At 33.2% G+C, this 15570-nt stretch overlaps 1 protein-coding gene and 1 long non-coding RNA gene across 2 annotated transcripts; both read right to left on the bottom strand.

Moving 5' to 3' along the window:
- Positions 1 to 1141: 1141 nt before the first annotated feature.
- Positions 1142 to 7753, bottom strand: LOC103504068 (uncharacterized). Its single transcript, XR_540934.3, has 2 exons — positions 7294 to 7753; positions 1142 to 2231 (listed from the first exon to the last, which is right to left on the bottom strand). It is a non-coding gene; the product is annotated as an uncharacterized LOC103504068 (long non-coding RNA).
- Positions 7754 to 8310: 557 nt separating this feature from the next.
- On the bottom strand, positions 8311 to 15095 carry LOC103504067 (IAA-amino acid hydrolase ILR1-like 6). Its single transcript, XM_008468501.3, has 5 exons — positions 14301 to 15095; positions 12445 to 12570; positions 9935 to 10249; positions 9692 to 9820; positions 8311 to 9029 (listed from the first exon to the last, which is right to left on the bottom strand). Exons 1-5 carry the CDS (start codon positions 14778 to 14780, stop codon positions 8667 to 8669), a joined length of 1413 nt encoding a protein of 470 aa, XP_008466723.2. The 5' UTR covers positions 14781 to 15095; the 3' UTR covers positions 8311 to 8666.
- Between the last annotated feature and the right edge of the window lie 475 nt (positions 15096 to 15570).

A 15570-nucleotide genomic window follows, 5' to 3' on the forward strand; every position in this document is an offset into this window, starting at 1 on the left:
GCGATTTCGTCTTTCTTTTTTACTCTTTTTCTTTTCTGCGATTTATTTCCATCATCTTTCTTATTTTTCAATTTTTTATTTACGTCGTTTAATCTTTCCATCGTTTTTCTTCTTTTCCTTTTTTTTTTTCACTTCGATTTCTTTCCATCGACTTTCTATTCTTATTTTTCGCTGCGATTTCTTTCTATCGTCTTTATTCTTTTCTTTTTTTACGCGTTTGCATTTGGGTAACCAAATCTAAACGACTTGATATAAAATTGTGTACAAAAAAAATAGGAAAATCTAATGTGTATAAGACTGTGTACAAAAAAATAGCAAAATCTAAAAAATCGTGTATAAAGAATCTTAAAAATAAATCATTTAGATTGGACTAGCCAAATGTAAACGATCGTGTAAAAAAAAATAAATGATTATGCAAAAAAAATAAAAATTTGTGTATAAAGAATCTTGTAAAAAATCATTTAGATTGGAGTAACGAAATATAAACGATCGTTTAAAGAAAATAAAAGATCGTGTGTATAAAAATTCTTGAAAAAAATTCATTTGAATTGGAGTAACCAAATGTAAATGATCGTGTAAAAAAAGTAAATGATCATGTAAAAAAAATAAACGATCGTGTAGCAAAAGAATTAAAAAAATTGTGTACCAAATTTAAAAGAAAAATCATTTAGATTTGGGTCCTCAAATCTAAACGATCGTGTAACAAAATTAAACGATGAAATTGAAAAGATAAGTTATAGTCATATCTAAACGATCGCGTATAAATTATAGCCATATCTAAACTATTGCGTATATATTGAACCACATTTAAACGATCACGTATAAATCGCAATTATATTACACACGCGTTATTGGCATAGTTGACGGGGCATTTTTGGTATTTTACGCAGTGGGTCTCTGGACTTTTTCCGTTTTTGGAATTGTTCTATAGAGTGTAAATATTTTTCCGCTCTTTTATATTTTTTAAAAGACCCCTATAATTTATTTAACTTTTAATTAAATTATATTAAATTAAATTAAATAAATCAATAAATAATTATTTAATTATATTAAATCATATTTAATCAAAATTAATTTAATTAAATAAACAATTAAGTAATCATATTAATCAATTACCATATTAATTAATTAACATGCATACTATACATTATAACTATTATAACATACTTTATACATATACAATTCAAGTTTAATTAAAACATACATCACATGCCTAATTAATAAAAACATCTTGAAATAGATTAACTTTGGCTCTTAAAGTTAAGCTAAATAATAAACTATTACAATAATGAGTCTGTGAAGTACATAATTCTGAACCACTCGAATTGGTTTGAAAACCACTAAAATCAACTTGGACCGACCCAAAAACTCCTTGAACTAGCCCAAGAAACAAGTGAATCGACCCAAAAACCACTGAAATAACCTTCAGCGTGCGCGGGTCAAAAGCAAATGGATTGGGTCGGAGCCGGTCAAGCAAAAACCCGGTGCAGACAAGTGGCGCAAGTAGAGAAGAGGCAAACTAAATCAGATCTGGTGCGAAGCAGGTAGGAGTGAGCTAGGCTGGGTCGAAAGAATGGTGGGCCGCATGCTGGGCTTGGGCAGGGCCGGGTCGGGTGAGGGATAGAATGGGTCGCACACTGGGATCGGGTTTTTGAGCGGGTTTCTGGATCAGTTCAGGGCTCCAAACGGGTATGAAGCTGAAAAATGGGTCTGTCTTTTGAATTTCTTCGATTTTTTTTATTTTCTCTCTTCTAGTTAAAGCAATTACTGCCTAATTTGGACTCTAAAGACTCTTAGAAAAAAAACTACAGATCATCGACCACAATAATTAAGTCACAAAACTGTACCAATTACAATAAATATTACAAATAACACCTCATTTAAGGTCAAAACCATAATATATCCATTTTAGTTCATTATACAATTTATATATTAAATTTGATACCCACCATATGCAATTGAGTAAAATTAAACATGCTCTGATACCACCAAAAAAAAGAAAAAACCAAGAGACATGTGTAGTGGAATAAGAATCAATTTTAATCTAATTATAACTAAACTATTTAATAATTAACATGCTTGGAAACTCCCTTGATTATATAAAATTAGGGTTAAAAGAAAAACTCATCTTTGAAGCATCCCTATGCTCATAATTTTCTCACGAACTTAAAGCCGAGACCACCACTAGTGTTGACCGGTTATTCTCTAGACTTAAAATCGGGTTGTGGAACCTGTAAGGTGGAGGAAATTGAGAGAAAAAATGGAAATTAGAGTAGCAGTTAAGAGTTGAGATTTAAAAGAGAAGAACAAATTTGATATTATTTTATAAATCAAAATTATAAAATTTACCAAAAGTCTCAATTAATTGAAAAAGAGGCTATTTATAAACAAATTACATAAAAAAGTGCACGTAATTTGTTCATAAAATCTCTAACACCTAATATTCCACTAACCATTAGTGGAACTTAGTGGGCTAGGTGTCTACGTCTCATGTAACCACTTATCCCACCTAGCCTAGAAATTGTTAGTGGGATCATTCAACAAAATGTTGGATTTTTCCACTAACTTAGTCCAAGGGCAATATGGTGATTTGAACATTTAAATCAAAGTTAAAAGTCAATATTTTTACTTTTTACCATTTTTCAATCCTAACTAATTCGACCTCCTGAGAATGAATTCGCACTCATTTTTTCAAAATTCAAATTACATTTGATTTTAAAGCCAATCATAGTCTAACTTTTGGTTAAGTGCTCTTTTTAATTCTTGTATGTGAAGTGCATTTGCACCGGTGATGATGATATCATCTACGTAAACAAGAAGAGCTATGAATGAGTCATTTTTGCCTCTGATGAATAAAGAGTGGTCAACTTTTGACTGTTGAAATCCCAAAGAAACTAGAAAAATTGAGAACTTTGTAAACCATTGTCTTGAGGCTTGTTTTAATCCATAGATGGATTTGTGGAGTTTGCATACTAGTTTCTCTCCCTAAATTTCATATTGTGGCTTGTAGCCTAACAATAGGTCCATATAGACCTCTTCAAACAGTTCTCCATGTAAGAAGGCGTTGTTTACATCAAGTTGGACTAACGACCATTCTTTTGAGACAACTATGGTTAGTAAGATTTTAACAGTGACCATCTTGGCAACAAGTGAAAAGGTTTCAAAGTAGTCAACACCTTCTTGTTGAGTAAATCCTTTTGCCACAAGACGTGCTTTATATCTTTCAATGGATCCATCAGCTTTATGTTTGATCTTGTAGACCCAACGACAACCAATGGAGTTTTTGCCTTTAGGTAAGGGAACAATGCTCCGTGTTTGGTTTATCTCCATAACTTCCAGTTCTGCTTTCATGGCCTCACGCCATTCTTAGGATATTACTGCTTCATGGTAAAAACTTGGTTCTTTTTGGGTGGTGGCTTGAAAGATAGAGTATTTATATATGGGAGATAAGGCTTGGTATGACAAATATTGGTTTATGGGATATTTGGTGGATTTCTAGGTAGGTGGGGATTGTGTGGTACGTAGGCTGCAATGATATGTTTGTAGGTAGGAGGGGGTTTGGTTATTCGTGTAGATTTTCTGATGGTGGTTTATTCATTGGCATTGGGTTGTCTATCTTGTTAAGATATAGTAGTTTCATTGATGTCACTGTTTCCAACCATATTTTCATCGTTCATCGACTGTTGGTTTTCAGAATCATTAGGTTCAGTCTCTTGTAGGTGTGGTATTGGTTTGTAGGGTTGGGGTTGGGATTAATGTGGTATGTGAATATAAGTTACATTCATGGAAAGGTTTAGGTAGTGAGAAGCCCGATAGGGGATCAACGAATATTTGGTTTTTTGGGATGTTATGAAAGGGAAAAGTGGTTTCATGGAAGATTACATCTCTTGAGATGAAGAGCTTTTTGTGTTCAATGTCATATAATTTGTAGGCTTTCATGCCTTGGGGATAGTCAATGAAGACAGAAGGAATAGCTCTCGGTTGGAATTTAGAACGATTATGGGGTAGTGATGATGTATAGCATAAAGAGCCAAAAACTTTCAACGAGTTGTAGTCAGGGGCGGTGTTGTTTAGTTTCTGGAATGGGGATTTCCATTGTAGTAACCTGAATGGGGTTCTGTTAATCAAGTAAACAGAAGTGAGGATGCAGTCTCCCCAAAAATTCAGGGGAACTTGGGACTGAAAGTAGAGAGCACGAGTTGAGTTCAAAATATATTGATGTTTTCTTTCAACGACAGAGTTCTGCTGTGGGCTTTATACATATGAGTATTGATGTATCACTCCTTTTTGTTCAAAAAAAGTGGTGAATTTGAGTTCAGGAGCATTGTCAGATCTCACTTGCTAGATTGCTTTTCCATATTGGGTCTCTATGAGTTTGAAGAACTGTGGTATGATGGAGATGACATCATATTTGAGTTTGAGCATGAAAACCCAAGTGTAATGAGTGGCATCATCAACAATGGTGAGAAAAGAAGAATATCCAGAATATATTTCTATTGAGAAAGGTCCCCAAATATCTACATGAATTAGATTAAAAGCATTTGAAGACAAATGGTTATTAGAAGTAAAAGAGAGCTTTCTTTGTTTTACCAGAGGATAAATAATACATTGTGACATTTTGTCTACCGTAGATGGTTTTAAAAACAAAGGAATATGTAAAGAGCTTAAGGTCTCAGTAGAAGGGTAACCCATCCATTGGTGCCATAAGGATGCTTTATTTGCAGTGACAACACAGATGAATGGAAAACATATAGAAGAGTTTAACAATGCCAATCTTCTTCGAAGTGTACTTGTCTTGAATGATAAAAATGTCAGTGAAGAATTAAACAGAGAGTGAAGGTTCCTTTGTAATTGCACTTACAGAAAGTAAGTTGAAGGTGAAGTCAGGCATATAATGAACATCTTTCAAAATAAGTGTATCAGACAGCTTTACAGTACCAATATTCTTGACTTGATAAGTATTTTTATTTGGCAGGCTAATAGAAGCAGAACATGGTTTAATGTCTGTGAGAAATTCTTTAGAACATCATATGTGAATGGATGCTCTAGAATCAATAATCCAGTATGAATTAAAGAGGGTACCTGCTATGTGATTGGTGGAATTATTTGATGGAGCTGTAAGTTGAGACTGAAGTTGGTTGAGAAGATTTTGGCACTGCAACAAGGCTTCTGTTGGATTTGTGACGCTGTTGAAGTTTGTAGAAGCGTTACTAGTTTGAGTTGTGACTGAATTTGTGATGTTGCTTGATATAGATCCGGAGTTACTATTGTTGATTCTCTGCTGTTTTGTTTTATATCCACGGGGATATCCATGTACCTTATAACATCATTCAATAGTGTGTCCTAGGATATTGCAGTGAGTACGAATAGGTTTGTCCTTGCGCTGTTTGTGTGCATAATTATTTCTGGGGTTATTTGAGGATACAGCAAGGGCAATGGCTGGAGTATTGATAGCAGGGTAGAAAGAACCAGTAGCTCGCTGTTGTTTTTCTTGAAGTAGAAGGGAAAAGGCTCGAGAGATAGATGGAATGGGTTCCATGAGGAGTAGTTGGGTGCGGGTTTGGGCATAAGAATCATTCAGTTCCATGAGGAAATCCATGAGATATTTGATTTGGAGAAAATTTGCTACTTCTTGATTTCCTCCACAACGACAATTTCCACAGGTGCAGGTAGGTCTTCTGTATGAGTTTAATTCATCAATCAAGGTTTTTAAACTTGGTGAAATACATGCTTACCGATTCTTGATTCTAAGAAAGGGTTGCAAGTGATCTCTTTAGGTGAAAAATGAGAGGGGTATTCTTCCATTGGAAACGTTCCTTGAGGTCAAGCCAAATACTTCTTACTGAATCTGCAAAGAGAATACTGGCTGAGATTGGTTTGGATACTGAATTGAAGATCCAAGAGATGACAATGTTGTTGTTCTGGATCCACGAAGGGAGGAGATCGTCATTTGGTTGGGGAAGGGTACCATCAATAAAGTCGAGTTTATTTTTTACTGATAATCCGATGATCATCGCGCGGCTCCAAGAAACGTAATTTTCTTCTATTAATGGCTCGATAACTAGTATCAAACTAGTATTGTGGTTGTGGTGTAGGTAATAAGGATTGATGTATCTTTGATTTGGGTTTTGATGGCCATCAGAAGTTGGAAGAGGGTTTTCTTGGGTCCGAGATGCGGTGGATGGATTCAGATTGGGAGTTTGGGTTGGCCATGAGTGTGTAGTAGGGGAAAGTGGTTGGGAGATGGAATGGATCGGGAAAGAAGAAGAGAAAATTAATGAGATGGGATGGAATGGGTCGGGGAAGAAGAAGAGAAAATTAATGGGAGAATTATTTGAAGGTGGGAAAAAAAAGGAAAGAGAAGGGAGGGGTTAAATCTCCTCTGATACCATATTGGAAGAGTAAAAAGATATAAATTACTTTCTCATTTTATTTATGGCGTATTCAAAATGGTATTTATACATATGTGAGAAAGAGAAATAATTAGTTACGGGCATTAACAAGATAAGAATAGAATGTAAGTGTTTAATAAAATGGAAACTAATATATTTAATGAAAATGTAAATAAAACAAACAAAGAGTTGCATTTATGCAAAAAAAAAAGAAGATCAAAAGAGGGTACAATACAAGAAATTTGAAGAAAGAGCAACTACAAAAGCTTATGCAAACTAATTTGTGGGCATTTGTTAATTTGCCTCTTTTTTTTTAATACCAACATTTCAAGCACAAGCATACAAATTGATTGGACTTTTGTTATACTTTGTTAGACCTAAAAATAAATTATATATGAATTAAATTTAAAAAGTGGGTTGCTGAAATAAGTGTGCCAAAATTAAAAATCTTTTGGGCTTCCATCCTTTGTCCAAAAATTGGTACCCTAAAGCTTGTTTGGGTTTGGGTAGTGTCTGAATTTGTAGATTTTATGATCGAGCTCATTGTTGCCAGACTTATAGTAATGCAAGTGCACAATGTCTAAGTTTTAGTAGAGTGAATTACAGTGATGAATGCCGTCCACAAGATGCATGGTCTAGTTCAACTGATATACCAAAATTTATTTACAAAAATGAAAATTGATGGGAATGAAATAACTAAATAACTAAAAATAGATGAAAAGAAAACCTACAATCGATTTCACCAATTCAACAAATAACAACCATGAGAGAAAGATGGAGATTTCAGTTACCATGAAAGAAAGATAAAGATTAATACTACAAAAGTGAACATTTAATTAATTATGATTTCAGCAACCCAAACACAATAGAATCTCAAAGGAAAATAAAAACACGAACAAACCTTGAAGTCGAATGAAGTTGAGAAAAGGGATGGCTGCTGTTCGAATTGCAGGTGACCGACGACGTGGTTCGCGTGTAGAGATGATCAACGTTCGGATTGCAGGCGTTTGGATCTCATTCGGGTGAAGAGTTGGTCGGCGTTCGGATTGTAGGTGAGCAGCATCGCGTGCAGATTATCGTGGGTGGTGGTTCCCGTGGTGGTTCGCGTGGTGTGTGTGGTGGTTCGGATCGTGGATGGCGGCTGGTGGGTGGTGGATGGATGCCGACTGGTGGGTGGTGGATGGATGCCGACTGGTGGGTGGTGTGGTGTGGTGTGTGGGCAGCAACTAATTGGTGGGATGGGCGTCCTTAGGCATAAAAGAGACAAAACTAATTCAGGGTTGGAGGTAGAAGAATTAATATGTTTTTTAATCTCTTTCTAGAAAAATCAAAACTAATCATAACAAATGAGTAAGTGCGAAAACGAGGAGGGAAATTAGGGAGGGAAAACAAAATTTCACCGTCTTCTAATATAATATTTTATATATTTAGTGACACTTTAATATGTTACTAAATCTATTTAATATTTAGAGGTTTGTATAAGTGTGTTCAGATATTTTTAGGAACGTTCATCAAAAGGTTGTTGTTAAAGGTCACCATTTGTGACATATTGTTTAAGGTGCTACTATAAAGTAACTTTTACCAACAAAAGTATATAATTTATCACTAAAGATTGAATTTTTTAGTTTCATTCTTTTATTTTCTATTTTCTAGAGACATTTTCACCTCTAAATATTACTTCACCTATGAGTTATTTTGTTTTATTGCTTTAGATGCTTTTAGAAACCTTACTCAAAACTTTAATACTAAGAAAAATTATAATTTGACTAGGAATTTTGTTTAGGTATGAATTATTAAATAGAATTATAATTTTTATAGAACTTGTTCTTGCGTTCATATTTGACTACAAATTTAAATGCTAGTGAAAGCCATGATAAAGATATGCTACCAAGATAAAGTAAAGATCTAAAACCAAAGGTTATCCAAAAAAATATTTAGTAATTGGTTTCATCACCACCATTGCCTTTTGGCAAGTTCAATTTAAGTTGTTAAAAAGTTATAGGGTCATATATAACACCATTAACCATGACACAAAATAAAATAAAATAAAAATTCAAAAATATATCGTGGTAGCTACGATGTCTCGTGTCTCCTAATCAATATACAATAGGACGGGGAGCGACCAACTTTTCTCCTTTCACAACCCCCCGCCATAACATAGTCCGAAAACTCTCTGGAGGGTGGAACTAATCACATTTTTTTTTTGGAGTAGAACTTCTTTTGAAGCAACAAGAGTGCCATGGAAAGTAGTCCCTACAACTTTGCTTGTCATTCTCAGTGCTCGTACAGGTACCTTTCGGCAATGGTTGCATGAGTTGCAGCACCAATCGGGAGGACGTTTTCGTCGATCATGAAGTAGGGAGAGTGGCCTGTGTGGATCGAACCTAAAGTTTCGTTCCTGACTCCTATGTAATAGAAGGCAGCAGGAACAAACTCGGAGTAGAAGGAAAAGTCCTCGGCTCCCATCATTGGTTGGACAATCCTGAAATTTTGTGAACCATGAAGATCAATTGCCACTTGCTTCACATGTTCATACATTGCTTCGTCATTAACAGTTGGTGGGTATATGGTGTATTCTTTTTCAAAGAAATCAACCATTGCCGAGCATCTGTACACACTGGCCTGCTCCACAATTACCTGCAAGGTACGATTGTTCGACATTAACAAAAATATTAGTTAGAATTTAACTTAATTTGGCATGGTTTTTTAATCAAAAGTAATCATTTTTCTTTTTCTTCTCGTTCTGGTCTCATTTTGTTCTATTTTACTTCTTAATATTTTTATTGTTTAATTATAGTTAATGTACTCTCAAAAATAAATCTCGACTTCACAAGTTATATTTTTTTTTTATGTTTTGGAGAAAATGAATACAAATCTAACTACATGACTTTAGTTGAAAACACTGAAGCTAAAATTAGATAATTAAAAAATGGGGATCAAAATGGAAGTAAACTTAAATTACAAGAACTAAATTAAGTCGAAAGTTGATTTAATATGATATTTTAAGAGAGTACTTTTTAAAGTGATGTATTTCCCCAAGTAGTACTCTTGGACGAATTATCTCAAGCGACGTCACTTAAAGCAAATCTTAAGTGGCTAAAGGTTTCCAAAGGTTTTTTAATGGGTCAAAATCACTCATTTTAGACCATGTATGATAAGTACATGGTTTTGGACCTTTTGTTTTCAAAAAAATTCCTTGTTTTTTCCACCATTAAATCATTTGAATTCAATTTCAAAAGGAAAAACAAGTTCAAAACTTCTAAAACTTGGATTGGATTTTGAAACTTTTATGGACAAACCTGCTCTATTCTTTGAAGAACTTGGTAGAAACTTGAGTTGGAGAAAGCCCTGAAGGTCCCACCAATAACAACGGCGTCCGGAATCATATCCAGATTACTTCCTCCATTGAACGACGTCACTGACACAACCTGAGTAAAGAGAAATTCCAGCAGATCGACGATTCAATATTGAAAATTCAATACTAAAAACATGAAGGAAAAAAAAAACAACAGAAAAGAAAAAAAAAAAGTCTGATGCCGCACCTGCGAATCTAAAGGATTTGCCTCACGAGACACAATCCCCTGCAAGCTGACAACGGCAGCAGAGGCAGCGAGGACCGGATCAACGGAGCGATGCGGGGAACCAGCATGACCCTTTTTGCCAGTAATCACGGCCCTAAAGAAGCCACAGCCGGCAAGCAGAGGACCGGGACGGGATCCGATAACCGCGGTGGGATGTTCATGAGATACATGAGCTGCAAAAATGGCTTGAACGTCTCTTAAAGCCCCATCTGCAATCATTCTCTTTGCACCATTGCCAGCTTCCTCAGCTGGCTGAAACAGCAGAATTACTGTCCCCTGTAAAATAGTAGAACCACTTTCCCATTAGAATTTTCTTAAAAGGGTAAATAAATTAGGATTTATTATTACTATTGTTATAGTTATCAAATTTTTTTAAGAAATTTTTTCCAAAATAATAAAATATATAAACTATTTTATGACAAGAAAAAAACGGTTACTAAATATTTTGGTGTAAATATTTTATCAATTTTATCATTTTTTACGGTTCTCTTTTTTAAAACTCAATACTGAAATATTAGTTTGAAATATTAGTTTTAGTAGTAACCCAAAAGATGAGGTAATTATAACTCTTTACCCATCTTCATTGGCTCAGGCCCAAGTTAATATGGAGCCATGCAAAACCGCCACTGACGATGCTATTTTTTATATTTTTTTAGCATCAAATTAAAGAGAAGGATCCTCTATTTTTATAATAAAATTTAATCAGATAAATAAAACTACAAAATTTTAGTATAATATAAACCTATTTTTCTAATAAAGTTTTTAAAAAATACAATATTAATAAAAAAAATCCGAATAACTTACTATCAAAAGAAATAAGGAGAGAAGGTAGCCACATATTTTAGTATAGCCCACAAGATAAAAGAATAATCCTAGCCACAGCCTAGTTGTCCATATTTGAAGAGTTCATTCTATTCATGAAATTGGATAGCCTTGTAAATATATATATGTATACGTACGTATGTATGTATGTATGTATGTATATATATATATTCTATTTTTATCAAGTGGTTGAGGAAAATGGTTGGAATTAAGAGCTAAAGAAAAGATGAGATGACAAAAGTTAACAAGGGTAAAATGCAACTTGAAGTGGTTGTTTGAGAGTCGTTTTCAAGAAGCAATTTTCTGTTTAACCTTTTTTACGTATCACTTCAAACTACTACCATTTAAGTTATGTAGGGTGTAAATTCTGATTTCAGAATAATTTTAACTTTTTCAAAGCTCTAGCGGATGTTAAAGTAAAAAAAAAAAAATTAAAATAGAGAAATTATTGGAGGAGGCGGTGACAATTTTATATGGTAGCCATTAAACTTTTTTGTTTTTAATTTTTTTGAGAAATTATACCTACAACATTTATACCTCTGTCTACTTTCTACCGACATATTTTCACAATGAAAGCCAAGAACTTATGAAAAAAATTCACAAACTTGTTTTTGTTTCGCAAAATTTAGCTATATTTAAGTATTTAACTAAAGAAAAATGAAAACTAAAAAACTTCGAATACATAAGCAACTTCATTAAAATAAAACTGTGACTAACAATGTTTTTTCTTTAGAAGTCTTCCAAAAGAAGTAAAATTGTGCATATAAAATCAAAGGTAATAATAATGTGCAACACTTCTAACACTAATAACATGATATATTTTTATTAGTATTATAGTTTACCGCAAATAATCTAAATGAATTAGATATAAATTTTGTTATATATACGAATTTTGAGGATGATCGCTATATTTACAACAACTATCCTTCTAAGCTAAATTAAATTTGTTTCTAACTCAAATTCAGTGTATGTGTACTTATACCGAGAAGACTTCAAAAGAATATTAATGTGATTTACTTATAATTGTTAATAACCATTTGTAGTAGTCTATATAATTATAAATTTCTACAACTGTCCATCTTAAATAATAATAATAATAATAATAATAATAATAATAATAATAATAATAATAATAATAATAATAATAAATTTCTGCAACTGTATAAGAGTCAATTTGCCTAACTCATTGTTATTTTTCATTTTTTTTTGGAAAAAATCATCTGTCCACTATTTTAAGAACCAGCAATTTAAAGTATCATTTTCACAGACGTGGAATATTGTAATTTCCAACTTTAAAAGAAAACAAATATGTATTAATTACCACTTAGCTCTATCATGGTCGATAGCTAAACCAAAGAGACAAAAATATAATAAAACTTAGTCGATAATAATTTAGTTTCTCTAATTTGTAATAATTTATATATTGGATTTTAATGGTTTAATTCATGTACTTAGATCAAATAAATATAAATTTCAAAATATCAAGACTAAGCTAATGTTTGTTTAACGTTAAGAACATTAAATTGTCAATGTTCCATAAATAATTAATTTTTCATGATAAAAAAACAATTAATCAGTTATTGATTGTTTAAAATGATTTTTATCTAGAAATTTGAAGGAAAAAAAAGGTGAGGTGATGTACGGCAAACCTTCAAGAGATGCTCACGAGCCTTTAGAATCTTGGCAGCACCAAGAAGCATTGTAACGTGAGCATCGTGCCCACACGCATGCATCTTGCCTGCGACTCTGCTTTTATGCTCCCATTCCACAGCTTCCTACACCCATGTCTTTTTTTAATATATATGTATATGTATATGCTCATATTTTTAATACCAAATCTCATAAATAAACAGTATCTACAATAGTTTTTATTCTCACCAATCAAATTTAAGGATTCTAATAGAAGTAAAATAAGCATACAAAGTTAAACAAGACAAATTCATACGTGTCAGATGTATGAGATTAGAGAAATTTTTTGGCCAATAAAGATTTTCTCATAATTGGATATATGAAAAAAAAGATACCTCAATTTATGATATTAGAAGCATTCGTGTTATTATGAAATAATCTTATCGTAACAGATTTCATTAAACATGTTAATTGATAGGGAAATAACTCAAAAACAATTAAAATATTGGGAGTACGTGCTTGGAAAGGAGTTGGTAGGGTAAAGTGTCATTATTAAATTCTGTTATGGTCCCCACCAATTTATTAACATCAATTCTATGAAACTTATGGACTCTTTGTACTATAACTTTACACACCTAAAAAACTTTAATATCCTTGAGTTGAGTTATGAATATTGAAGTTCATATCTTGGAGTTAGAAAATTTATGTTTAAAAATTATTTTCTAGCATCACAATTATTGATATTTGTGGACTACACATTAATATGAATGAATCCCACCAAAATGCACCAACATCACATACAATAAATAAATGCACTAACATGACATATAATAACTGAAAGCAATGTAAAATTTTTTGTCGTGTTTGACATGAAAAGTTATAAGATGAAGCTTATCGTTAAACATGAAAAAGGAAAAGAAAAGAAAAAGACGAAATATTTCGAAAAACATGCAAATATCACTAATTGAAATTAGAGTTATTTAAAACCAAACATAAAGTCTTAAAACATCTCAAATATTTGCCTAAGATTTCATAAATTTTATGTCCCATCTCAACCGAAGGGTACAAGCGATGCCCACCACTTGCACCTATCCTTTAAGAGGGAAAATTCATGGAGATAAGGATTGCACTGACTTTTTTTTTTTTCTTAAAGAAAAACAAAAACAATAATAATAAAATACCATATTTGTAAACCATGTTCATTAGAACCCCCTTTATTCTTTCTCTAGAAGTTAGACTATTTTATTTAATATATAAAAAAAAAGATTTAAACACGTGAGGAAAAAAAACTAATAAAGCAAGTAAGAGAGAAATACAAATCAACAGTATACCATTAACTCTTTATGCCCTGACACACTCACTGACGCTATATTAATCCAAACAAACTCTATGTTTTTTTCGAGAATGATGCTTAGTTTTTTTTTATAAAAAGAAAAATCAAATTGTACTGTATATGAAATTGACTAAAAAGCATTATAACGATGTGTTTTCAACGCACAATCAACAAATTAGCGTAAATCAAATGTGAACAATATGATATTACTTTTCTTAAAAATATTGTTATGCGTAAGAAGTTGTGAAATCGAACAAGTGAGATCGTTGAAATTTCAATCGTTGAAATTTCTGTTATGTAATATGTTTGAAAGCAAATTTCATATCTGGATTTTGAAAGAGAAAGAACAATTGCAAGAACAGAATACCTCTAAAAACAGAGTTTAGGTTTTTGCTTTTTCAGTTTCAGTCTCTGTTTTCAACTCAATTTCAAGCGGAAGAGATCAATGGACTCATCAAGCCAATTAATCGATCGTAAATGTGATTAGAAAACGAAAAGTAATGATCAAAAGCATAAACACGAAATCTGATTTTGAAGAAGAACCTGGATTGGAAGAGCATCCATATCAGCCCTAAGAGCAACAAAAGGCGGTCCGCCAGTTCCGATCCAAGCACGAACGCCAGTTTTAGCCAACGTATGCTCGTAACTAATCTCCATCCGGTCCAATTCATCCCGAATTAACTGACTAGTTTCGAATTCTTCAAACGCAAGCTCCGGGTTCTCATGAATCCTTCTCCTAACCTTCTTCAACCAATCAACAACCTCAGGCCGCTTCGCCAAACTCAGGATCGCCTCAGAGCAAGCCTCCGTCCATACCTCACAACTCTGAGATTCCAATTGAGAAACCAACGCTCCAATACTCTGATTCTTGAGAGAAGTAGAAATCCGGAGCGGTTGTAAGGCGCAGGAGGCGCCAACTAAAGGAGAGCCGGCATGATCACCGCCAGCGGGAGAGGATGAGGAGAGTGAGAAGAAGTGAATGACGATGATGAAAATTGAGAAAAAACTAAGAGAGGAGGCCATTGTGAGGAAGAGAGGAGGAGAGATTCCGGCGGCGTGGAAACGGCGGAGGAGGAAATGGTAAAAGAAAGAGAGAGAGGGAGAAGGGGGCGGTGAGGAGGAGAGAAGGGGAGGATTTTAAGCACGTGGGAATGGAAAAGTGGTTAGGGAAAAAGGGGCAGGCGAATTTGGCGCACGTGGTAGAATATGATGTGTTACTCAAGAGAGGGCGTCGAATCAAAGCTGATAGGACCACCGCTTTCATTTCTATCTTATTCTATTCATCTTTCTTTTCGTTAAAAATCAATGCCATTTGATGGTTTCAAAATAATTGTTCAGTACAAATTTGAAGAAGATTAGGATGTGGTGTTTATCTTGAATGCTTTAATACTTTTTTAGTTACAAATTAACCTACAACTCACTGTTTTTTTAGTCTCACTTCAATTATCTTTTTGCGTCTCTATGTCAATTACAAAAAGTAGAGAAATTCAAGAATAAAAAAGGACAAACGTAATTCTAAGATGGAGTGATATATGGTTGGATAATTATGTGGACGGAAAAAGAAAAGAGAGAGAAAAGGGATGAACTATAAGGTGTATCAAAATCTTTTTTGTTTTTTCTTTATTTATATATATATACATATAAAGAAAACAATGATATCTAGTCATATATATATATATATATATATATAATTCAATAATTAAGTGGACGGCAACAAACAAAAAGAAATATTTTTCTTTTATTCTTTCTTTTTAAAGAACATATTTAATTTAAGTGAATTAAGTTAAGAAAGACTAATTAAACATTATCATTT

The sequence above is a fragment of the Cucumis melo genome, chromosome 3 (genome assembly GCF_025177605.1).
Source record: "Cucumis melo cultivar AY chromosome 3, USDA_Cmelo_AY_1.0, whole genome shotgun sequence".
Classification (NCBI taxonomy): domain Eukaryota; kingdom Viridiplantae; phylum Streptophyta; class Magnoliopsida; order Cucurbitales; family Cucurbitaceae; genus Cucumis; species Cucumis melo.